We start from the raw sequence: 26,724 nt of genomic DNA on the forward strand, positions 1-26,724 counted from the left end.
TGTCTTAGTAAAATTATACACCAAATTACTCTTAGACCCTGTTCTAGCACTCAGACGTTCGTTTCACAATACACTAAATAACACAAAATAAATTTCTGTATCGTTTGCCATGCCGAATGTTCATGGTTGGTACACCGAGATGATATGAACTATTCAGGTTGCTGTTTTGTTTTTGGTCAGTTAGAAAATAAAATGACTAGGTTGTGGATGCGTTCAACAAACTTCAAATCACTGCACACAGTCACTTGTGACATCGATGGCTTACATTCCGCCAGCTCAGCGATGCACCTGCTTCGTGGCGTTTCCTCATTAGTTTGAACTACAAGACCACATGTTTCGCTTGGTGATATGTATGCATGTCTTTCTTTCTTTTATTCATAAGGTTCACTGGCTTACACAATGTGTAGAAAGTAGTTTGTATAGGCTAAGCTGGCAATATTACTACTCTTAACGCCGTCCTAAATTATAGACACAAATAGGTTCCAGGGGAAAGATAACTCAAATGCCGTATAAGTCGTCTTACGTCAAAATATCAGAGGTCTGCAACACTGTCCTATAATTAGAGCATTGGTTGAATACAACAAAACGTCTGAGGCGACGCTGGCCTCTAAAAATCTCGAAAACAACAACGCCTGATTTCTAGTACTAGCTATGTAGCGAAGACCGGAAGGAACGGGGAAAGCTCTAAAATAGAGTGAAGCACGTATTTGTCCCGGATTCATTTAAACATAAACATTATTCATACTGTGCCCGAGCTGCACGTATTTCATGGCGGAGCGTTACTGCAGCATCTGCTAGTTTCTACGTTGTCAGCTTCTGCCACTTGGGAGATTATGAGGAAACTACAATTTTAAATGAACGAGCTGTGAGGGAATCTATTTGGGGCTTGTAGAGCTTTTCGTGCAAGCTTAACATACGCTACATAAAGCATTACGGAGCAAAATTAAACGTTTAAATAACAGCAACCCTAAAAATGAAGAGAAGAAAAGAAAACAACGAGAAATTGCCGGGTGCTAAAAATATTTGAAATTAAGAACTTATGTGCATGCTGTTGGCATTTTTGAACATGTATGCGAATTTTTTAATAAATGTTTTCAGAAGTTCACCACACTTTCTCGTAAACTTGTTTCAACCTTGTCTCTTTACCACAAAAGCGTTATATGCCAAGGTGCACCAGTAAATTAGTGATGTATTACAGTTACGAATATAATTTCAGTAAAATGGATGGTACGGTATAAGGAAAAAAAATTGGATTACGTTCCGCCGCCAGTAGTCCAACCCACGACATCTTAAAAGGCTACCATAGGCGTTCTGCACTCGGCCGTCTAAGCTGCTGAGACACACGCTGGCAATCTGCTAACGCGCCTATGCTTCGCACATTCTGTCTTACAAGGTGCTCTCAGGTAGCAGGATAGCCACAGTTAATAATAAAAAATACCATGTGCAGTATATAGCGTGCCTACATTCGTATCATGTACAGAGAGGCCCTGGGTTCAATTCCCGTTGAAGCAACTCTTTTTCTTGTCGTCTGATGACGTGAATTTTATCAACGTCATTTACGCGACGGAATTGCGTCACTGAAGTCCGAGTGAACCCCAGCGTAGGACATTTTCGTGTTGTAAATGCAGGCAAGTAGCACTATGCAACGCTAAGTTTGGCTCAGCGAAGTCTGGGTCTGTCGCTGCTAGTACCTATGGTCAAGCTCGACTGTAAAATTCCACGTGCGTAACTTCCTGCGAGGAGTGCACGCTTTCTTGGGACGTCCCACGACTCTTTTGATACGTTGCGCCATTCCATTATTTGTAGTGCAACTGACAACACCTCAACTACTTTTAACGTGCCTTCTTGGAGCATGAAGGATCGCATATACATCCACCTGGATGACTTGAAGGTCGAACCCACTTTGATTTTCTTCTCCATCGATATATTGACCCTCCGCTCACTCCAAAAGCTTTCTATTCTTTACCTGGTTTTGAACTTAGTCAGTGTGGCAGAGCCTCGCCCCCTCGTGTACTGTGCGCGAGAAAGGAGAAGCGATGGAGCTCTGCTTTTTCAACACCTTCTAAAAAATTTATGACTGGAACGTCGCTCTTTTTTCAATTGAGAGCCTCCTGCCAGCACGCAATTTCGGAGGCCATGCCTCCTGCCTTGTGTTGCAACCGGCCGCCGCTTGAGACCGCTCGCCTCCGTACCGCTCAGTCACGTGGCATAACCGTACCGCTATGTCACGTGACATCACGGCTGCTCGGAGGCTCGCAGGGGGTGGCCGTCGGAAACGCTCGCCTTCGTACCGTAGGAGGAGGGTAAAATCAGAGGCTGGTGCAGCGCGTTTGCGGCTCACGTTGCACGGATAATGTTTTAGGTGTTGAGCGTACTATGCCTATTACTTCAAGCACACACGACCCGCCTGGCTCGCCTTACTCTGTCGCCAAGTGCGGACAACCGGAAAACCTTATATAGACACTGCCCATCACGGCCTCGGTGATAAACGCCATTTCTCGTTTCTTTGTCCACTTCGCATAATATTGCAATAGCATGTATAAGGGCGCTCTCAGATGGATTTCGCCACCGGTGTAGGCGTGGGCGTCCATTTCATGCACCGTATATGTAAACGTATCTATATATATAAAAACGCAAGAAAGGAAAAAATAAAAAAAAGACTCCGGCCTGCGGAATCGAACATGGGATCTCCGCATCGTCAATGCCAGGCGTTAGTACTGAGCCACCATGGAATACCTCCGTGGACATTTGAACGGCAAGATATTTATATATACCACTTACCGCTGTTGGTGGGCATCTCGGGGAGGAACTACCATGTTTTCAGCAGTATCATCAAGATGGTGCAGTGAGCGCGTGGCGGCTCTCATCTCTGACGCATACTCTGGCCCACGTACAGAATATGGCGGTGTACGCTCGATCACGCGCCCTTATCTTGCAGTGAAGAGGATCGTACATCTCGAACGTATTCTGTTTTAGTTACCGGGTGCACAAAAGTCACTGCAATCGTCGCACATCTTCCGTTTGCGAAAAGGGCGCGCTTTTCAAACAGGGCGAAGTAACAACTGAGGCGTTTATTCGTGTTCATCTGTACCTGTCAGCACTTTTGCGCGCCATTTGCGTGAGAAATGCGGGACACGTTTTGATCGGCTTTCCATTTACGCGTGACCTTTCAATTGGTTGCTATCGCATTCATTGATTCGCCTTTGCGGTAATTTTGTGACGTTTTTCCAAGTAAAATAAAATTGTTCTCAGAATGTACCTCCCGCGTTGTGGGACCATGCTAAGTTTATTTGTTTTTTATTAACATCTCTCAATGCGCCAACAAGCACTGACTCATGCTTTGCTTCCAACTGGGGCTGCGAAAGCTTCATCCTTCCCACTCCACAAACCCTCCTCCATTACTGACTGGCCTGCTTTGACAAAGCGATGATGTCATAAGATGGTCTCTTCATGTGGCGTTGCGATAAGTGGTCTCGTGTTAGCGTTAATCTATTTACAATTCTTGAAGTCATAGACCGATGTGATAGTGTTATTGCGATCTCTTGAGTTAGTTGGGTTAACGGCGCAACCGACCGTAAATTTTAGTGTTTGATGAAGCACCTGAGAATTTCCTCATTTTATAAACCGAGCTGGCTTTGCTATAGATTCCACGAAGTGTACATAGTTTAGCGACATTGTGTAAAGACACAGTGAGGATTGTATATTAAAATAAATGCAGAGGTGTCTTACAGGAAGAGCAGTTACTAACTGAAACTTTATCAAGGACGAACGTATAAGTAAAGAACTATTACAATGCGGTGGCTTCATTTTCGGTGGAGGCAAAAATGCTGTAGGCCCGTGTGCTCAGATTTGGGTGCATGTTAAAGAACTTCAGGCAGTCGAAATTTCCGGTGCCCTCCACTATGGCGCCTGTCATATTCATATAGTGGCTTTGGAATGCTAAACCCCACATTCTCAATTTTTGAAGAACGTTTTCATGCACATACGTGAAAACTTGCCAGAACAAGATGACACGTGTACATCTGATTTTTTTCCTTCTTTGAGCTGTAAATATAGATGTTATATTCATACGAAGGCATACAGAGGCTAAGCTGATGCAGTGTTCTCCAAACCTTCTAGAATCCAAAGTCCTAATTACTGGTTGGTAAAACCCGACGCAAAAAAACTGAATGTATCGCTTTCTTCTTGTTCTAGATACACACACAGTTGATAGTCAGACCTCCCTTTGTGTGTTTCTTCTTCGATTTGTTTTTGTTTTGCTTACGGGCTGTTTCTTAACAGCATCTAGGATCCCCAAGACGAAAAACGTACATCTATCTACAAATTTTTTTATGATTCCTTGTGCGAAATTTGTGTTAGACCATGATCGGGTAAAAATGTTAAAATAAAGAAAAATGCTTACTTTGAGGCTTTACCGCAAGGACACCAGCAGAAGCCCAGGAAGAGAGCGACAAATTTAAGCTCAGCAAGAACAGCATGCCTTGAGGGTAAAGCTTCATCCTAATCGGTTGCCTGAAGGACAATCAAAGTTAAAATTACATTAGCAAATTCAGTGACCCGCAAGAAATGTTTATTTTTTTGCATGATTTGGTCTATTTTCTCATGAATTGAATTCGTTTTTTTATTTACAACAGCAAGGAAAAAGAAGCTAAAGGCCGTGCGGCCTGACAAAGGCTCCTGCTCCAGCAACAGCTTAGTACGCAGGCCGTATAGGTACCACACAAATTAATACAAATCTGTACGGCGCGCACAGACTCATCAGAAATGGTAGCAAAAAGAAAAAGCGATATGTATACATATAAGAAATTGAAAAATTCAACAGTAAATGAACAAAAGTCGTCTGCACAAGAAAACTGAGAATAATTGAACTTGAGACAAATAAAGCACGTTGTAGCGTGAACAACTGAACTCTGGAATCGAGACAAAAGAATTCACAACATATAGTGCTCTGTTTTTTAAACAAACTCAATATTGTATGAAATCAGAATTGTTTTGAAGAGTTCACTCGTACCTCCGTAACTTCGTTGTGAAATTCGTGTAGTATATCAAGTAGTGAAGGTGCTAATGAAGGTGCATATTAACCTATGGCTGCCTACACAAAAATAGCACTTCAAACTAACACCGGGCCTAAAGGTAACGAACATTGTTCTCACATTTGTTACTCTGTTTGTTTAGAGTAATCATCACAAAGGTCCCCGAAAATAAGTGGGATGCTTTTTAAGAATCAAAAACGTAATTGTCTGTATAGAGTTCAGAGAACCAGCAGGACCAACATTGCCAAAACAACAGAGCTATCAGCCGCTGGCGAGCCACCGATTGAATATATGAGTAGATAAAAGTATTCGCGAGAGCGTTGTAGCCAAGCCGCTGAAGAGCAAGGTTATAGGAGACGGACACGTCTTTTCTGTAAGAACGTCTACTTTATTCTGACAACCAAAGAGTTGAAATTAGCGCAGGTGCACGCAGTGCACCAGAAGTTGCATGACTGAAAGAAACAAGGGAGAAACACAGAGTAGAGCAGCCCGTTGCTTGGAATGCTGCTCAGCAGGTATTTATGACTGCGGGGTGCGTAGTGGCGGCCGCGTCGCCAGATATTGCTCCCCCCTTAGAAAGGAAGCTGGTGGAACGAACGATTCTAAGTTGAAGTAGTTGAAGTGTCATCCCAATAAACGCGGCGCAGAGGTGGTGACGGGAGGAACATGGGCCAGGAGGGGCCCCTGTGTCCAGTGGAGGGAGGTACGGCGAGGAAAGTAGGATAGGGCGCTTCACTGAACGCTGGCTTGAGCCACTCGAGCGCGCTTGTATCGCGTGCCTAATAGATGTCGACGACAAAGTTAGCAGGCCACCGCTCTAGCACACGGAAGGGGCCGAAGTTGTTTGGTTGAAGCAGGGGGCGTACAAGGCCATACCACACGAACGCGTGTGTCGCTGTTTTTAGGTCCTGAGTGATGTACGCTGCACGTGGCTTGCTGCGTGTAGGCAGCAGACGAATTTGTCGAATGACATCACGCAGCCGGTCGACGTACTCTGTTGGAGTTATCGGGGGGTTGGCACTGCCGCTTTCGTCGAAGAAATTGTCAAGCAGGTGAAGTGAACTGCCATAAACAAGCTCGTAAGTGAAGCAGGAGATGTCCTCTTGGAAAAAACACCGAATTCCAAGTAGCGTGAATGGGAGGCGGTTAACCTGTCACAATGCAGATACAGCACCTCTTGAATACAGGAAAGTCACTTTAATTGTACCAGAACACTGGCAAACTGATCGGAAGAGAACCTTGTCTTTTTAGATGCGGAGCATCTTATACTCGCGCCTTGTAGTGCGCCGTCCGCACCGCTTCTCGAACATTCGACAGCTCACGCGCGCGCATGCGCCGTCGTGCCGTCGCCCACTCTTCCACCATCTGTGCATCCCTTCCTCCTCTACACACCGCGCGCGCTTCACTCCTCCACCATCTGTGCACCCTTCCTCCTCTACACACCGCGTTCGACATCTACAATTCTCCTGATTCTCCAGTGGACGCGCATGTGGCGTCGCGCTTCGAGAACATTCAACATCTGACAGTGCATGCGCCGTCGTGCTGTATATATACTTAAGGTCGGCGCTCGCTCGCTCAGTTGCCGCTCGTCGGTTGGTTTGTACGGCGCGTCGACGTCCAAGGTCGCGGTGAAATGAATTCCAACGAATCCACAAACACAATGATCGACGTCCCTTCGACCAGCGCCGCCCTTTCGCATACGTGTGTACGCGTTCACTCATTTAACACCCCCTCCTACAACCACGTTAACCAATTTAGCCATCGACCCAAGTAAGTCGCAATTTAACACCCCATTTCACAACCACGTTAACCAATTTAGCCATCGACCCAAGTAAGTCGCACTTTAACACCCCGTTAACTAATTATATGGTCCGCATCCTCCTCAGTGTTCCCCCGAGGGAAGCTGCGGGCAATTTTTCTCTCACTGCGCGTGTTCTTCGTTGTTCTCTTGGTGCTGCATATCCAATGTCGCATTTGCCCCCCTCCAGAGAGCAGCGTCCCGATGCTCTTCAACAAAAGACGGTGTAGTAGATGTGTGGTGTAAATCAGTCCGAAAAATAGGGCTTCATTCGCACAACGTGCACGATTTCTGGTTTTTGTTGGTAAGTTTTCGAGGGGCTGTCCGGAACGACCACGTAATTAACGTTGCTCAGGCGTTGTAAAACTGTGTAGGGGCCAAAATACTTCTTCAGCATTTTTTAAGACAGTCCCCGGCGGCGGATACGACTCCATACCCACACTTTGTCGCCGGGCCAATATACGACATATCGGTGTCGCAGATTATAACGTTGGGCGTCGTAATTTTGCCTCTGGGTGATTCGGACGCGTGCAAGCTGCCTCGCTTCTTCTGCTCGTTGGGTAAAAGATGCAGCGTCCAAATTGATGTCATTGAAGTGGTGCAGTAACATGGCGTCAAGCATCATCGTCACTTCACGGTCATGAAGAAGACTGAACGGCGTTCTTCGTGTAGTTTTTTGCTGCGCTGTATCATAGGCGAACGTAATGTACGGTAGAATGTCATCCTAGTTCTTGTGATCCACGTCTACGTACATACTCAAAATGTCAGCAACAGTCTTGTTGAGGCGTTCTGTTAAGCCGTTGGTTTGTGGATGATATGAAGTGGCTATCCGATGGGCTGCCCTACTGAGCTCAAGCACTGTCTTCAGAAGTGTGGCCGTGAAAGCGGCACCCCGATCCGTTATTATGATTGTCGGAACACCGTGCCTCATGATGATATTTTCATATTTTCTACGAAGAATTGTGCGGCTTCAATGGCGGTGCCACTTGACAAAGCATTTGTTTCTGCGTAGCGCGTAAAATAATCAGTGGCGACTATTACCCACTTGTTGCCAGCATGGCAAGTCGGATATGGTCCGAGGAGAACCATTCTAATTTGGGCAAAAGGTACCATGTGCACTTGAATTGGTTGTAATAGTCCAGCTGGTTTTAACGGTTGCGATTTTCGTTGTTGGCAATCGAGACACGTGCGCACGTAATGCTTCACAATAGCTGGAAGTCTTGGCCAGTAGTATTTCTGTTGGATTCTGGCGAATGTGCGTATGTATCTGAGATGACCAGACGTTGGCACATCGTGGCAAGCACAAAGTATCTCCTCACGGATTGACGTCGGAACGACAAGTAGGTGGGTGCTTTCTCTGGAAGAAAAGTTCATCTTATACAGAACACCACTACGTAAGCAAAATGATGGCAGGCTTCTTGCAAATCTTCTAGGGACGGTCGTTGTTCGGCCATTTAAAAATTCAATAAGAAGAAGCAACTCGCTATCTTCTTTCTGCTTGCACAAAATCTTAGTGGTGTCGACGACTCCTACAAACGATATGCTGTCATCTTTTGTGTCATCGTCGCGCTTTATCAGTGACCTTTATAACCAATCGGCGTCGGCGTGCTGCCGTCCGAACTTATACACGACCGTTGTATCAAACTCTTGAAGGCTTAAGCTCCACCGTGCGAGCCGACCAGACAGGCCTTTCAAGTTGGTCAGCCAGCAGAGGGAATGATGGTCGCTGACTACGTGGAAGTAACGACCGTAAAGGTACGGACAAAACTCCAGAACCGCCCATACAACAGCAAGACACTCTTTTTCCGTTGTGGATAAGTTGGAAGTGTCGTGGGACAGCGTCCTACTAGCATACGCGATCACACGCTCGGATGAGTCTTGCCACTGGACGAGTGCAGTGCCTAAACCCAGTTTGCTAGCATCTGTGTGGACATTGGTAGGAGCCTCCTCATCAAAATGAGCAAGCACAGGCGGAGTCTGCAGGCGTTGTCGGAGATCGTCAAATGCCGCCTGTTGATCGTCGCCCCATGTGAACGAAACGTCTTCTCTTGTGAGTCGTGTTAACGGCGAGGCTATGTGGTAGAAATTGGCAACAAACCTTCGGTAGTATGCGCATAGGCAAAAAAAAACGCCTGACTGCTTTCTTGCCTTTTGGCACCGGAAATTTTGGTACGGCCGCAATCTTATCGGGATCAGGTCGAACACCTTCATGGCTCACCTCATGGCCTGAAAGTTGGAGCTGCCCCGCCGTGGTGGTCTAGTGGCTAAGGTACTCGGCTGCTGACCCGCACGTCGCGGGTTCGAATCCCGGCTGCGGCCGCTGCATTTCCGATGGAGGCGGAAATGTTGTAGGCCCGTGTGCTCAGATTTGGGTGCACGTTATAGAACCCCAGGTGGTCCAAATTTCCGGAGCCCTCTACTACGGCGTCTCTCATAATTATATGGTGGTTTTGGGACGTTAAACCCCACATATCAATCAAATCAAAAGTTGGAGCTCCTTGAAACCGAAATGACACATCTCGGGTTTCAGTCTCAAGCCGGCAGACCTTATTGCCCTGAATACCGATAGCAGCCTGCTCAGGTGTTCCTCAAATGTTTTTGAAAAAAAAACAATGACGTCGTCCAGATATACCAGACATGTCTGCCACTTAAGGCCTGACAGGATGGTATCCATCAGTCTCTGGAGTGTGGTGGGGGCTCAGCACAATCCACATGGCAAGACTTTAAATTCAAAAAGCCCGTCAGGCGTTACAAAAGCCGTTTTTTCTCTATCTCGCTCGTCGTCCTCAATTTGCCAATAGCCACTTTTGAGGTCCATTGACGAAAATTAGCGCGCATACCTCAGCCTGTCCAGTGAATGAACGATGCGTGGTAATGGGTATACGTCTTTCTTTGTCAGACGGTTCAGCTTGCGGTAGTCGACACAAAATCGCAAGCTTCCGTCCCTCTTTTTAACCAGCACTACCGGTGATGCCCAAGGACTTTTTGGCGGCTGGATGACGTTATCATCGAGCAATTTTTTCACTTGTTCGTGGATTGCTTTACGCTCTTTTGGTGCTACGCGGTATGGGTTCTGTCGTATTGGCCTTTCTGTCTCCTCCGTTATTATCCGGTTCTTCGTCAGTGGCGTTTGACTGACCCTCTAGGTCGATGAAAAACAGTTTTGAACTTATGAAGAAGATATACTAGACACTGTCTCTGCGCTGGTGACAAATCCGTGCTTACGTCAATAGGTGGTGGGGCTGACGTGGCTTGCAGCTCGTCCTGTTGTACTACACAGCACTCGGAGATTCCGGTGATCTCGTTGAAGTAGGCAACTGTAGTGCCTTGTGTAATGTGTCGTCACTCGTTGGTAAAATTCGTTAGCAAAACCTCTGCTTTATTGCACACAACATTGACGATACTTCTGGCAATTGCAACACGGCGAGAGAGTAGAAACGTCAACACTTGTTCTGCGATTCCTCTTCCAGTATTCTGCTCGCTGCACGTGACTGAAACAAGGCGACACGATAACGGAGGTACGGTCACATCGTCAATGACTCGCAGGAATTTTCAGTTTAGCGCTGTGCATTGATCCGCTGAAAAGGTCAGTACACTGTCCGGTATATTGATGATGGCACCTTATTCACGAAAGAAATTCATTCCCAAGATAGCATGTTGGCAACACTCAGAAAGAACAATGAAAGTTGCGACGAAGGATGCATCCCGTATCTTCATTCTTGCGGTGCACTTTGCAGTAGGTGTGAGTAGCTGCCCTCCAGCTTCTCTAATCTGCGGTACTGTTCATTCCATTCTAACCTTCCTGAGCGAGTCCGCCAGACTCTCATTCAATATTGAGAAATCCGCGCCAGTGTTGACCTATGCCATGACGTCATCTCCGTCAATCGCAATTGCAACTTCGGCAGTAGCAACCCCAACTTTTTTCGATTCATTGAAAATGTGTCCCTTTTAGCTCGGCAGTATTGGGGGATTTTCAGCACTTCGACGATTCGCAACCTTCCTCCTTGAGGTCGCTGCTTTTAGTTTTCCCAGCATGGACTAGGAGATCTCCCTCTTGGCTTGTCAGTGGTGCTCCGTCTAGAGGACGGAGAATAACGCCCAAAAGTGATTGAGCGCGACCAAAACCCAGGAGGAACATCCCGTGGGGTCATGACACTCATGTCAACGTCAGGTGTTCCGTTGAAATGGCGCCGAGGAACAGCGGAAGGAAACCCTTTGTACCCTGCGACCCGATACGGGCAATACTGAACGATGTGGCCTGCTTCCCCACAATGAAAGCACAGTGGTCTATGGTCAGGGGTACGCCAGATGTCAGTTTTACAAAGTGGTGGCCGCCTCGGCGTCAAAGTTTCTCTGTAGTACTAAGGCGCTGTTGGTGGATGTTGCTGGTGGTACTGATGTGGTGTCGGCACGATCGCTGGCTGTCGGCGGACTATGTCTGCATAGCTTTCCCTTGGAGTCCTCGTGTTATGCTAAGGAAGTGAGAGCGCTTGCCTGATCTCCTGGCGTACAATTTCCGTTACTGAGGCGATCGCGGAAACAATCGGTTTGGCGACGAGCTTCTTGACCTCTTCTTGTACGAATTCTCGTATTAGTTGGCGCAAAGAACCTTCGTCGGGTGTTGTTGCTGTGGTCGTGGCTGCCACGCTGATCGGTGCAGTGTGGGTTGGGTGGTCATACTGGCGATGACGTAGATGCAGTGCGCGTTCGATAGATGTCGCCTCTTTGGACAATTCATCAACGCTTGTATGCGGGTTTTGTACGAGACCAGCGAAGAGCTGCTCCTTAACGCCCCACATGAAGTGGCTAACCTTTTTCGCTTCGTGCGTATTAGGATCTGCTCGACAAAAGAGCAGCGCCATGTCCTCAGCAAACATCGTAACGGATTCATCTGGTTTCTGAATCCATGACTCAAGGAGACGCTGTGTGATTTCTCGCATTTCAGTGCTCGCGAACGTGTCCAGGAAGTTATGCCAGAACTCGACCCAAGACGACCACACGCGATTCGTGAACCATGTACAGGCTCCGTCTTGAAGCGGAAAATAAACGTAGCCCAGTTTCTGTGTGGTGCTCCACCCGTTAACATTCGCTGTGTGCTCGAATTCCTCGAGCCAGTCATGTGCGTCCTCATATGCGTTTCCATAGAAGTCAACCGGAAGTCGAGGATTCAAAACAGTTACCTGTGTCATGCTTGGGCTGGACATGTTGGGGCCAGTGCTTCAAGGCGTCGTCATGCATTCTGGCACAGTCCTGCTTTCCGGCATTGGACTGAACTCCGGGCTGAGGCCTAACAGGCGGCGGCTGCTGCGGTGAACGGGGTTGTCGATGCGCGGAAGTCTTTTTGGACTAGATGCGGGGCTGTTGTCAGGCGTCCCGAACATGTGCCCAGCGCCTCCACCAGTGTGACAATGCAGAAACAGCATCAGTTGAATACAGAAAACTCCCATTATTTGTACCAGAACACTGGCAAACTGATCGGAAGAGAACCTAGTCTCTTTTTTCTCGCTGCACGTGTTCTTCATTGTTCTCTTGGTGCTGCATATTCAATGTGGCAAACCCACCTGTCGAGGCAACAATGCGCTAAGAGTGCTGCTTTGAGGTGCTGGTGGAACCTCTCGACAAGGCCGTTTGTTTGCGGATGGTACGACGCTGTACGCAGGCGTGAAATACCAAGAAGTTTGCGAAGCCCCCCCCCCCCCCCCCCCAAAAAAAAAGGTTTGAACTGGCGACCCTGGTCCAATTCAATCGTTGTCGGACAGCCAAATCGGGATATCCAAGTAGAAGCGAAACCGCTCCCACGGTAGCTGCAGAAATGTTGGGCATATGAGTTGCTTCGGGCCAGCGGGTGAAACAATCTACACATGTCAGAAGGTAGCGACAGCCTTGACAGTGGAGTAACGAGCCAATGATGTCAATATGCTGAACGGTGAAATGATCGTCAGGTTGCAAAACTGGCTTTGATGGAAGTACGGGGTACCATTGAACTTTCGCTCGCCGACAGGATGCACACTCACAAACCCAACCTTTGATGTTGGCGTTCATGCCGGGGCAGACAAAGCGTGAAGAAACAACGTTTTGGGAAGCGCGATTTCCGGGGTGAGAAAGGCTGCAATATGCGTCCAATACTAAATGCGAAGCAATTCTTAGTGAGCTTCGGTGACATTGAGCGCATCTATTTATGTATCTATCTGGTTGATTGATTGATTGATTGATTTGTGGGGTTTAGCGTTCTAAAACCACCATATGATTATGAGAGACGCCGTACTGGAGGGCTCCGGAAATTTTGACCACCTGGGGTTCTTTAACGTGCACCCAAATCTGAGCACACGGGCCTACAACATTACCGCCTCCTTCGGAATATCTATCTATCTATCTATCTATCTATCTATCTATCTATCTATCTATTTATCTATCTATCTATCTATCTAGCCGCCTATGACTTTTAGCTGTTCAGGCCGTTTGAATGATAGTATCGATATTAAACTCGGTACGGCACAGCATGGGTGTATGAAGAGCACATTTGACTAGTCATAACAATAAAATCATGACATGTATGTCATGACCTACATTTCTTAGTCTTGCAGCTATCGCGGTGGTTTTATTCTCATAGCATGTTGCGAAACTAGAATGGTATGACACGATTACAAGGCGAACACAAGTGACCGACCCTAGTATGAAAACCATGACATGCGTGTCATATAACAACATGACTACATGCTACGCTTATGATGCGCTCGCGGCCATTTTGTTAGCGTCACATATACCGAATTTTGTATTACGGTACGTGAATGGATGACAAATGTATGTGACTCGTGCAAAGACGATAATTATGAGATGCATGTTATGTAACAAGATGACTACATGACACCCTCTTGATGTGCTGGCGGCTGTTTCGTTAAATTCACATATGCCAAATATTGTAATACATCATGTCAACGAGTGCTGAAGGTATGTGACTGATGCAAACATGATAATCATGAGGTGCGTGTTATGTGAGAACATGACTACATGCCACAGTCAAAGCGTCGTCATTTCGTGGCGTCACACCGGCGTTGCCACGCCAGACGCTGGTCCTGCCAAGGATGAATGGATGGACAGATATGGCTGTACCCTGTAGATCGGGCGGTACCTAGCGACACCAAGCCGTAATACTTAATGAAGCAAAATTAAGATTTTTTTCCTTAATTAGTGAGGTTGAGGATTCGTACTTTGCAGTGAAGGGTTTAATTTTCACTCGTGCCTTGACTTTAGCCACCCATCAGATAACCTCCATTTAGTTAATTCTAACCACTTAATGACTATTTTGCCCTCACTGTCCCTAAACCCCAGTGCTTTGAAAAACTCTGCGCCATGATCCTGAACTATAGGATGAAGCCCTTTACGGAACAATATCCAGTGTTCGGCAGTTTCTTCTTCCCCTCCCCACACACTGCATACCGTGTCTACCCCTTCGTGTTTGGCCTGATATGTCTTGGTTCGCAATACTCCCGTCCTGGCCTCAAACAGTAGAGAACTACCCCGAGTATTATCATAGATACTTTCCTTGGAAATTTCTTGCTTAAAAGTTCGATAGATCTGTAGTGCGGATTTCTTGATCATCCCAGTTTTCCACATATCGGTCTCAGCTTCCTTCACCTTCTTCTTAACAGATAGTTCTTTTCGGTTCCTCCCCCTGCTGTTTTCTAAGTATTTACCAGTCGATTTTCTGGTTCGCTTCCACCATTTTGTATCGACGTTCTTCATGTACAAGTAGCTCATTATCTTCCTAGCACAACGCTTCTCCCCCATTTCTCTCAATCGCTTCTCAAATTTTATCTCGCTGCTCGCTTCCCTGCCATCAAATGATGTTCATCCTTTTTCACCTTGTACTCCCTGATTTGGTGTATTCTCGTGAGCTCAAAAGGCAAGCCTACCTATTTGACGTCGCTTAATTTCTAATCTTGCTTGAACTTCTCATCTTATGCACAAGACCACATTGCCGAACGTCAGACCAGGAACCATGACCCTTTTTCATATTCCTCTCACAACGTCATACCTATTGTAGTTCCACAGGGCCCTGTTTTTCATTACCGCTGCATTCCTGTTACCTTTTGTTGGCACGTATATTTCATGTTCCTATAGGTGCTCGGCCCCATTGCTTATCTATACGCCCAGATATTCGTATTTATCTGTTATCTCTAGCGTGACCTCCTGTATTGCAAACTCACTACCTTCATTGTCTTTAAAAATCATGACTGCTGATTTTTCCTTACTGAATGTGAAATCTAACCTATCTCCCTCATTACCGTAGATGTCCACCAGTCTCTGCAAATCTTCCTTGTTGTCGGCCATTAGCACTACATCATCTGCGTACATCAATGCTGGTAGTGCCTGTTCAATGCGTTTTCCTTGTTTGACGAAAAAAAGGTTGAAGTCCAGTCCACTTCCCTCTAATTTGGCCTCAAATCCTGGTAGGGACATCACTAATTAGAAGGGTGACAAGGGACACCCCTGCCTAAGCCCCCGTTTTACCTCGGCAGACTTGGATACCTGTTTTTCCCAATTTATAACTACCTTGTTACCTCTATGAATATCCTTTAAAAGATTAGTGACTACATCTTCCACACCTAGTGTGTCCAGTATTCCCCACAATTCCTCTTGAACCACGCTATCGTACGCTCCCTTGATATCAGAAAATGCTAGCCACAGGAGCCTGTGTCATTTTCTCGCTATTTCAATGCACTGCGTCAGTGAGAACAGATGGTCTTCCAATCTCCTGTGTTTCCTAAACCCATTCTGCAGTTCTCCCAGCACCCCCTCATCCTCTAACCAGGCCTGCAGCCTTTCCTTTGTAATCTGGATCGCCAGCCTGTATACCACTTCTGTCACTATTATAGGATGGTAGTTGTTTATGCCAGCTTTGTCCCCATTTCCTTTATAGATCATGCTCATCCTGCTATGTTTCCATCCATCGGGAACTTCACCATCGATTATTAGTTTGCTCACTGCCTCTCTCAAAGCCTGCTTAGACTTTGGACCAAATGTCTTTATCAGCATAATTGGAATGCCATCTGGGCCTGTTGATGTACTACTAGGAACCCATTTCTCAGTCCTTTCCCACTTTTGCGAAAATTGAGCCATTACTCCACTTGATTCATCCTTGTCTATTGTGGTTCATTCTAGTCTAGCTTCTAGCCTAGCACCTTCAGCCGTAGTATAAACCTTTGCTCTTGGCTCGTCTCATTTCTTTGGGAGTTTAGATGGTGCCAAAATTTCGCAGCGGCCTTTCTATCTTTTTTATGTACTTCTGCCAGCTTAGAGCTCCCTTTCTTCCAATCTTTTCACTGATCAGAAGAGATGCATCCCTTCTACAGCTTAGAAAGATTTTTCATTTTCTTTCAACATCACCGGTCGGTTCACCCCGCTGCTTAGCATATCAGTGTTCTCTAGAGGCTTCCTGACGTTTTGCTTTGGCTCTCCCAGCTTTTTCATCCCACCAACTTTTTGGTTTGTGTCTTCTTTTTCGGGGTGACTTGTCACGAGCCTTAGCAAGCTCTAGCAAAAACAGTCTAATTAGATTCGTGCATGTCCACACTGTTTCATTATCCTCAGTGATTACTTTCTCAATTCGCTTAGTGGCTAATTCAATTTGCTTTCTGAATAAAAATTTTCCTGTAGTTGCTCGTCTTGTCTCCTTCCCACTTTCTCTGATCTTCCAAAACTTAGCTTCATACATTTGTGATCCCTACCCAGACTTCTCGAGCCACCTTCATCTATGTGCATTCCCCTGAGCTTATCATACATCCTAGGTGACATCAGTGCGTAATCTATTGTCGACTGCAGTCTTCCTACCTCCCATGTTATTTGCCCTTCACACTTCTCGGTACTGTAGCAAATGATCAAATCAAGCCTTTCACACATATCCATAATCATTTTGCCTGTCGGGTCGGTATACCTATCTATATCTTCTATGTGTGCATTCATAAATCGTAGTATAATTATCTCGCACTCTCCTGTCAACTCCTGATTGTCATTTGATACACACTCTACAATTGCCTGGTTTTCCTCTCTGGCCTTTGTTTGTCCACAAGCACACGAAACCAAGGAGAGTCATTTGCCCTGCCACTTTCCCTTTTAGCTATAAATGTTCCTTTCACTCCTGCTTGACCCTTTGCCACTCTGTACTTTTATGAATGAATGTCCCAATACCATCCCCCTTTCTGCTGCCTTCTGTTCTATTACAATATTTCCACGCGTAGTCCGCATTGTTAGGAGGTTGTTCCATGTCCCTGAGATGTGTTTCTACAAAACCGTACACAATCAGCCTCTCTTCCCTTAGCTGTTCTTCTATCTCTTGCCACCTCAGCCTGTTTCTACCAACCTGCATGGTAATATACTCTACGTCTGAATTTGCTCGGCGCTCGTGGGTACGTCTATTTCTGCCCCGGACTCTACCTATCTTGGATACTGGTGCCACTTTGGAATCGCAGTTGTCCACACCACCTGTCAAAGAGTCTCCATGGTTGTTTTCCTCGTTATTAGCTATCCTGCACCCCAAAGAGCCCGCTTTCCTCCCCCCCCAAGAAGCTACTGCGCGTCCTGCAAGTCGCCAAGCCACCTCATGACCTAGCCGCCCATCGAAGTGAATTCTGCCTCGTTAAAAACCATCCCACCTATGCACCCCCCTGTTTATTTCCACCAACTCAAAGTCTTTTTCTCGACTGATCCACCATATTTCTTGGTTTGCGTTGACAACCGCTCTTTGCAAGTTGCTATCAAGCACCGGTACCTGCGGTGTCGCTCATATTGCTACCTGTACCTGAGGAGAAGTGGCGTACATGTCATCGACGCCTTTCGCCAGTGTATACTTGCTAGTCCTGCTGTATCTTCATTTAAGACATCGTTTAAACTACCTGTAATTATCACGAGGTTTCGTCTATCAGCTATAGTTTTGAGTTTTGCGCTCGCTTGCCTCATGACTGCATGTACTCCCAGGCGCACGCCGAACTGCGTTGCCTTGACGTATGCGCGTTTCAGCGCGTTCGGCGTGCCTCCGTCATGAAGAGAGGGAGATGCAGTGTTGTCTGGTTGACGCATCGGCGCGAAATGCAGCATGTCGCATTTCTTGCCGGTTGCCGTCGGGCCGCGCCCACGGACTCTGTTCTTGCCTGGCGTTACACTATAGTGTGCTCGCGTAGCGTCGCTGTGCCCAACGTGCGCGTGCAACAACGCTACATAGGAGTATAATGGGCCCTTCATGATGCGCTAGTGGCCGTTTTCCTAGCTCCGGATATACCAAAATTGGTGTTACGTGACGTCAATGGATGACAAAAGTAAATGACTGGTGCAAACATGATAATCATGACAAGCATGTCATGTAAGAGCAGGACAACATACTTCGCTCATAGCGTTCTCGCGGCCGTGTCGCTAGCTTCACACGTTCCAAATTCAGTGTCACGTGACGTAAATAGATGAGGAAGGCGAACAACACATCCAAGCATGATTATCATGACACCTAAGTCATGTACGGCATCATTTACCTCAACCTCGTAACATTGGGCTGATTTTGAAGTGACACATCTACTTTGCTTATTTGTGCCTCGCATATCATCGATTGCCACTGTACATGGGATCTGCAATTTTTTTACGAAAAATATGGTTAGAAATGGTCTAGGCGTACCTGTGGATGTGTCACAAATAATTGGCGCATCTTCAAAGATGGTCGATTCGACATTAAGTGATGTAGGCGTTTCGCATAGGTGTTCAAGCTCTGTGTCTTTTGATTAGGCTGCAGTCAAATTCTGGAGTTTGAATGAAAAGGATGGTGAGGTGAAGGTTTCGGAGCGAGTACGGGTGATGGCATCCACACGACTGAGAGCGTCAGCTGGAGCATTGTCAAAACCACTAATGTGGCGTATATTAGTTGAAAACTCCGATATGAAGGTGGGCTGGCGCACTTCGGGCGGTGGTTATAGCGAGTCAGATCAGCCGATTGAATAGGTGAGAGATTTGCGACCAAAGAAAATTGTAGAAGAGCGGCCTTCAAGCAGGTGTCAAAAATGGTTCATGGCGGGAAAGATGGCGAGCAACTGACGGCTGAAAACGCACGTATTTTCTTTGGGCAGAAGTCATACGCTTGGAGAAAAACGTAAGGAGCTGCCACTGATTGTTCGCTTTTTGCTGAAGTACGGCCTTTATTGCAGCACAGGATGCACCCGTCATGAGCGCCAAGGGGTAACCGGCATCGTGGTGCGTCAGCAATATGGCTTCAGCCAAAGCGTTCTTGATGGAGTTGAAAGCTTCTTGCGCAGTGGTGTTCCATAACAGTGCAGTTTTCGAGGGTTTGCCCCAGAGAAAATTGTCGAGGGCTCTAACAGTGTAGCACAGTGCCTAATAAATCGGTGGTAGAAATTTAGAAGCCCTAGAAACTGGCGCAGCTTGCTTATTGATGTAGGCTTGGGGAACTCGACAATTGCTTGCACTTTGCCTGGAAGGGGGCTAATTCAACTGATGTCCGAGCGATGACCTAGAAAATCAAGAGATGACACTCTGAACTCACTTTTTGCAGTGTTCCCAACAATTTCGTTGGCTGACAGATGCTATAAAAGTTGACGCAGATGTTTCAATTGCTCCTTGTGGTATAAAACTTGCCACCAGCAGGTCATCGACGTAGGCGAACACAAACGGCAGACCACGTATTACCGTGTCAGGGAACCGCTGGGACGTCTGTGCAGCATTGTGGAGGCCGAATGAAATTTTCGGGAGCTCAAAAAGTCCAAATGTGGTGGTAATTGCCGTCTTTGAAACAATTTCTGCAGCAACAGAAATTTTGTGAAAGGCTTTGACGAAGTCGATTTGACATAACATTATTGTGCAATGTAGAGATGATGTAAAATGCTTATTGTTAGGCAGAGGATACTGGTTGGGAATAGTTTTTTTCGTTGAGAAAACGGTAGTCTTCGCAGGATTTCCAGCCACCTGATTTTTTGGGAACGAGATGGAGATAAGATGCCCAGCTGCTCGATGATGGTCGTATTATGGTTAACCTCCTTGCCTTCTCTCTTGTTGTTCTTTTCTCTGTCCAACATGTGTTCAAACTCAGCCCTAGCTACTTTGAGCTTATCTGGAGCAAGACGCCGTGGGCGAGCAAGAACAGGTGGACGAGTGGTGATGTTATGGTGGCGGACATTATGTTTCACGAGTTTGGTCAAATCAGATGGCTGTGTGATGTTTGGGAATTCTAGAAGAAGTCCTGCGAAACGGTCATCGGTCACTTGTTGGTGAGGCGATTATGTTCGAGGCATGGGATACAACACCATGGACCGAAAGCAGTGTAGTATTGACAAGCAAGCGTTATCATTTACGTCGACCAGCAATCTATGGTGGTTTAAGAAGTCGGCACCAATAAAGACATGGCATACGTCAGCGACGAAGAAAACCCAATGAAACACGCGGCGCAAGCCTAAGTTTAGAGCGAGCGACCGCGATTTGGAGATGCGGGTCTTTTACCGTTAACAGCTTTCAGATAAGAGATTGGGAATATTGATCAGTTGTATTTTTGAGCCAGAATATAACTGACCTCTGCACCAGTGTCCACCAGGTACTGCTAGACTGTGATTTTGTCCATGACATGAAACAGGCGACTTCTGAGTTAGTCTCGACTGGTCGTCGCCGTCAATAGTCACCCCGTCTGTTTCCCCGCCACGAGCAAATTTGAAGACAGTGACGGTCTTGACCGGTCGTCACCATAAATAGTCGCCCTGTCTGTTTCCCCGCCGTGAGCAAGGCTGAAGGCAGTGACACGCGTCCTGTCAAAAACGGCGATGGTAATGTCATATCCCAGGTTGTGTGGGGGATCAAGAGCATTGTGCGCGTCCATAACACGGGGAGCTTCGGCTGTGGTTTCGGTGACGTGGAGTGGAGTAATAACGCTCCGCGGAGCAAACCAATGGTTCTAGGTGATCGCAAAGTGCGTCGATGGGAGAAGCAGGGTCAGATGGTGTCTGTGGAGCTGCACTCACGTTGTTGAAAGGCGGCTTGGTGTTGCAAACAGACGGAGTAGCAATTTCCAAGACCATGTGCACCAGGCTGGCCAAACCATTGAGGTCCAACGTGGACGCAGTGGCTAGTACAATTTGCACGTTGCCAAGAAGGCGCTTCAGAAACAGCTCTCTTAAGAAGTTGTCGTCGGTAGTGGTGGTGTAGCCGCTCATGAGTTGACGCATATCACGAAGAAGCTAGCTGGGCTGGCGGTCGCCTAATTTCCCTATGGAGGAGGAGGAGAAAAACTTTATTCAACAGAGGAGTTTGGAGCACGCAGGCTCCCGGGCCCCCGCACGACCCCTTTGCGCTCAAGCGTTCATTTGGTGGTGGTCCATGACGCTGGCAGCCCGGTCGGCCGCCATGGTCTGCTCAACCGGGTCCTCTGAGCGCAGTAGGGTCTCCCAATCCTCCCAAGTCTTTAGGTGCTCTAGGGCCCGCGGGGGAGGATCCGCCGGGCAGTGAGAAAGGATGTGTATAGCAGAAGCATGAGGTTCAGGGCAAAGGGTACAGGCTGAGGTGAGGAAAAGGGGGTGATAGTGCGATAGAATGAGAGGAGAGGGAAGAGTGTGAGTTTGTAGCTGGCGCCAGAGGGTTGCCTGTCGGTTGCACAGGGACTTGTGCGGTGGGGGATATAGCTGACGTGCTGCCCTATAGGCCTGAGTCAGCTCGTTGAAATTGTGCACGCGGTCCTTCGTGAATCCCAGATTGGAGGCCGCGGGAGCCCGGTTTAAAGAACCTCGGGCTAAGAGGTTGGCGGCCTCGTTTCCAGGATTCCCGCAGTGCGCGGGCACCCAAATCAACTCCACTTGACGGGGCGGGGTCGCAGCGGGCGAATCCAGTATGCAAAAAGCAGGGACGTGAGCTCGGCCTCGTGCAAAATTTAAGACTGCGGTTTTGGAATCTGATAAGACGTACCGTGCTCCTGTGTTTACGATTGCTAAGGCAATGGCAGCTTCCTCTGCAGCTTCGGGGGACGTGTCTGGAGGGAGTGTGTGTGTACCTATGGGAGAGAGATTGTGATACACCACGGCAGCGACCGCTTCATCACCCACGCAGGCTGCGTCTACCCATACGGCGTCTGGTTTGGCGCCGTAACATAGGTGTAGAGTTTTAGCGCGAGCTCTGCGACGTTTATCGTGGTGGTCGGGGTGCATGTTACGGGGAAGTGGTGTAATGACGAGTTCGCGGTGCAGGGGTCTCGGTATGGGGAGTAATGTGGGATCATTGGCGGGTATCTGGATTCCAAGAGAATGTAGAATATGCCGACCAGTGTCGGTTTGTGTGAGACGAAGGTATTGTGCTTGGCGGTGCGCGTCTATAAGTTCCCCGATAGTGTTGTGAAGGCCTAACTTGAGAAGTCGATCGGTAGGTGTACTTATGAGAAGGTGGAGGGCTACTTTGTATGCCCGACGGATGAGGGCGTCCAATGTTTCAGTGTCGCAGCGAGAGAGTTGGAGGTAGGGGGTGCAGTAGAGCACACGGCTGAGTACAAAGGCATGAATAAGGCGACATAGGTCGCCCTCCTTCATGCCTCGGTAACGGCCTGAGACCCGGCGGATGAGGTGCGAGATCGCCCCTGCAACCTGCTTGAGTCTCCGGATTGTGTTTGTGTTCTTCCCATCACTCTGGATATGCATGCCCAGTATCCGGAGGGTGTCGACCTCTGGTACCGATCTGCCATCCAGTTCGATGACGATGGGTGGGGAGGGGGAGTTGCGGCTTTTTGAGCGGATGCAGAGCAGTCCGGACTTCTCTGGAGAACAGGTTAGTCCTACGCTAGCTGCATAATTTTGCGTTAGGTTGGCGGCTGTTTGGATGGTGTCCTGTATGTCACCGTCACTGCCATGGGTAGAGAAGAGCGTGATGTCGTCTGCGTATAGGGTATGTTTCAGATAAGGAACAGTTGCCAATTGTCGAGCTAGGGGGATGAGGGTGATATTAAACAAGAAAGGTGAGAGGACGGACCCTTGAGGGGTGCCGACACTCTTTAGTGTGTATGTTGGGTGGGTGAGCGGGCCGAACTGAAGTTCGGCCGTGCGTGCTGTGAGAAAGGCCTGAATGTAAGTGTACGTACGTGTACCCACGTTCAGTGGAGAAAGTGCTGTCAAGATCGCATGATGCTCAACGCGATCAAAGGCTTTGGATAAGTCCAGAGCCAGCACTGCCTTTGTGTGGCCCGGAATGAGCGGGTCGAAGATGTCGTGAGTGATTTGTAGCATGGCATCTTGAGTGGACAAATGGGGGCGAAAGCCAACCATGCTGTGAGGGTATAAGTCACGGTCTGTCATATGCTGTGAAAGCCTCGCCAGCACAACATGTTCGAAAAGCTTGCCCAAACACGAAGTTAATGAGATTGGGCGAAGGTTTTGGAGTGTAAGTGGTTTGTTGGGCTTCGGTATGAACATTACTTTCGCGTGACGCCAGGACTGGGGAAGCGTTCCTTCCTTCCAACACTGGTTGAAGTACTCCGTGATGCGAGTAATCGATTTGTCATCCAGGTTGCGCAGTGTTGTGTTGGTAATCAAGTCGGCTCCGGGTGCGGATTTAGTGCGGAGAGTCAACAGCGCGGCTCTGACCTCCGCCTCGGTTATATCTGTGTCGAGTTCGGCATTCGGTTGTCTTGTGTATGAGGGAAGAGAAGTTGGTATGCCGGGCGATGTGTAGGTGTCGCGGAGTGTATCCAAAAGATCATTGGGGTTGTCCATGTGTGCGTGTATAAGCCGGGTGACGTGGTGCTGGGTAGTGGTTTTCGTGTGCGATGGGTCGAGGAGGTGTCGGAGGAGATGCCACGCCCTTTTGGTGGTCAGTCTGCCAGCAATGTCGTCGCATACCTGCCCCCAATTGGAGCGGCACAGCTCCTCCGAATGTATTTGGATTTGGGATTGTAGAGTGGCTAAGCGTTTCTTTAGCGTCCTGTTATGTTTACCCCGTTTCCACCGCTCTAGAAGGCTGTGGTAGGCATCCCATAGGTGAGCGAATCGGTTGTCTAGTGTTGGAGTGTCTGTGGTGGTTTCAATTAGTTGCGTGTGATGTTGAATGTCAGTCTGAAGAGATTCCACCAGGTCGTTGATGTCGGTTATGGGATTGTCTGCGCGGGTGGTACGCGCAGCACGAAGAGCGTCCCACTTAATGAGTTTGTGTGTCATGTATGTGTGCCGGGGTGGTTTGAACGGGACAGTGACTTGTATAATGTAGTGATCACTGCCCAGTGTGTGCTGTGTTCTCGTCCATGTGACAGTACAGAGGGAGCGACTAAGCACCAGATGCGGACTAGTGTCCATACTGACACTGTTACCTATGCGTGTAGGTGTCTGAAAGTTGTTGTGGACGGAGAGTTGGAGGTTCTGCATGAGCAGCCAAAGCCTGCGACCTCTATGTGTAGTTGTTTTGTATCCCCAGTCAGTATGTTGACTGTTGAGATCGCCGCCGATTAGCAAGGGATGTTTCCCCGCCAGTCGATGCAGCTCCCGGAAGAGGGAATCCAGCGAGGCCATCGGTTGGGATGGGGGTTGGTAAATGTTGGCAATAAATATGGAGGGGATGGTATGTGTGTGGTGGATAATTTCTGTTATTACACAGGGTGTGTCTGATGTGATGTAATGTGTCTTGTATGTGAGAGCGCGGTGCACAAGGGTAGATGCTCTGGGTGCGTTTGTGGTGTCAGAGTGTGTGGAGCTGTAACTAGGAAGTGTGGCCTGTGTGGCAGTATCTTGGAGAAGAAGGACTTGGGGCGTTGGGAAGAGAGTAGGAAGTAGAAGCTGCAGGGGCGCGCGCTTGCCCCGAAAGCCACGGCAGTTCCATGTTATGATATGAATGGAATTATTATTGGCCCGCACTGCCATAATAGAGTGTAGGGGGATGTATGAGCGGTGTTAGCCTCTCGTTAATAGTGGTGTGGGGATCCGCGGCGGCACGTTGTTCTGTGAGGGGAAAGGGGGTGGCAAGCGGAGGGAGCTGTGTGAGGCGTGTCTCTAGAAGGCAAACCATCCTCTGGAGAATAGTTTCCATGCATTGTTCTATCCGTGCCTCTAATTTTGTAGTTATGTCACTGATAAGGGCGTTGAATTTACTTTCGATGCGACTTTCAAGTTCCTGGAGCTTCATGTCGAATTGGTCGGACAGATTTTTCAGCTTCGCGTTGATATCGATCGATCCGGAGGTGGGGGTTGGGGGATCAGTGCGTTGTTTTTTGGAGGGTGGATGATGGGGAGGGATGTTAGCATGCGTTTGAGTAGTGGGTGGTGAAGGTATGAGAGAAGGGGTGGGAGGGGTTAGTGAGCGCTGTGTTATAGCTTTAAGGCGGCTTACCTCCTCCCGCAGGGCCCGGAGCTCACCATCGTTGTTGTGGGTCGGAGTCTGCTGGACGGGGGCTGGCGGCGATTTTTGTGCTCGATCGGCCCAGGTGAGGTCCTGCTTGGGTTTGAGGCTCCGGTCACGGGAGGCGGAGCGCGATGCATTGCGCGATGGCTTCTGAGGGGCTGGTTGTTTCTTCTCCTGGGATCTGGACTGGTGTCCGGCCGCTAGTTGGGACGTGTGTGGCGGCCGGCGGGCGTAGCGGTACTTGCACTGAACGTTCCCGGTGTGGTGCCCGTCCCCGCAGACGATGCATTTCGGTGGGCAGGTTGGAGGCTCTGTTGGAACATGCTGATCGCCGCAATTATGACATCTTCCGCTTGCTGGGGCCGGACAAACGTCTTGGCGGTGCCCGATGCGGCGGCAGTTGTAGCACGCTTCCACTTTCGGTCGATGGGGGAAACATGTGTGGATGCCCGCCCAAAAGCGGATAGCTTTGGGCAGAGGGCCGAAGGCCAGGGTGATGAGGAGGGATCGCTTTTTCCCAAATGGTCAAGCATCAATTATTGGGAGGTCCGGGTTGTAGAGGACAAGTCCCTCCAAAATTTCTCTGTGTGGCTCATCATTGTAGGCCATGTGAATAATGCACCGCACGGCATCGTCGGGAGGAGCGAGGTAGGCGGTGACATCTGTGCGGCTAGCGCCGAGAGAGATGGAAGTGGAGAGGAACTGCTGTCTGCGGGAACGCTGTGATGCTGTCGTTCGCTCCAACAGAGCAGCCTTGAGAATGCTGTACGTTGTTGTGAAGGCGGGACCAGAAAGCAGATCAGATACTTCTCCGGCAGCAGCTAGTGACCACGCAGAAATAACAAGATGGTACTTGCGTTGTTCAGCGCGCATGCCGAAATCGCGAATTGCGACTCAGTTTGAATGATCAAGGTTGTAGGGTTGCGGTCCCAGTAAGCTGGTAGTTGGAGGGAGATCGCAAAGACGTCATGATCCGTCGTGCCTGTAGCTGCCATGTTTATGTGCGTCTCGTTGCTCTGCATGACTCTACAATACTTCGGCAGTGCCTTGGAAGAGCCGGGTTGTACAAGATGGGCACGTCTTTTCAGTAACAACGTCTGCTTTATTCTGACAACCAGAGAGTCACAAAGAGAGCAGGTTGACGCAGTTCACCGGAAGTGGCAAAAGTGAGAGACGAAGTAGAAACAGAGAGGAGAGCAGCACGTAGCGTGAGAGTGCTGCCTCGTAGGTTTTTATGACCACGGGTCACGTGGTGGCGACTGCGCCACTACAGTGTAAGTATCCCGGAATAGAAGAGAAGACAAATTTTACAAGCTCTAATGGCGTTACTGAACTTGCACTTCGCTTATCGTGTTGGCAGCGAAGATGTTTGGGCTCGGTAAATTCGCGATTGTCGTTTGAGGAAACGACCATCACTATACCGTTGTACACATTTTTTTATACTATTCAAAGCCTGGTAGTGTTGGTTGATCATTGCACGGAACACATCGCTAAAGACGACGGAGACTAAGAGGGGTGTTGCACAAACACTGCAGGCATGCATAATTTTAT

The 26,724-nt window shown here is 48.2% G+C and overlaps 1 protein-coding gene across 2 annotated transcripts in view; it reads right to left on the bottom strand.

The window, feature by feature from the left end:
- LOC142769148 (uncharacterized) overlaps positions 1-26,724 on the bottom strand; it is a 50,227-nt gene that overhangs the window by 20,159 nt on the left and 3,344 nt on the right. For both annotated transcript variants that reach the window (XM_075872099.1, XM_075872098.1), the window contains exon 2: positions 4,403-4,512. In XM_075872099.1, the coding sequence (XP_075728214.1) occupies positions 4,403-4,512 (110 nt within the window). The remainder of the gene's footprint in view (positions 1-4,402; positions 4,513-26,724) is intronic.

This window comes from Rhipicephalus microplus, chromosome 8 (assembly GCF_043290135.1).
Source record: "Rhipicephalus microplus isolate Deutch F79 chromosome 8, USDA_Rmic, whole genome shotgun sequence".
NCBI lineage: Eukaryota > Metazoa > Arthropoda > Arachnida > Ixodida > Ixodidae > Rhipicephalus > Rhipicephalus microplus.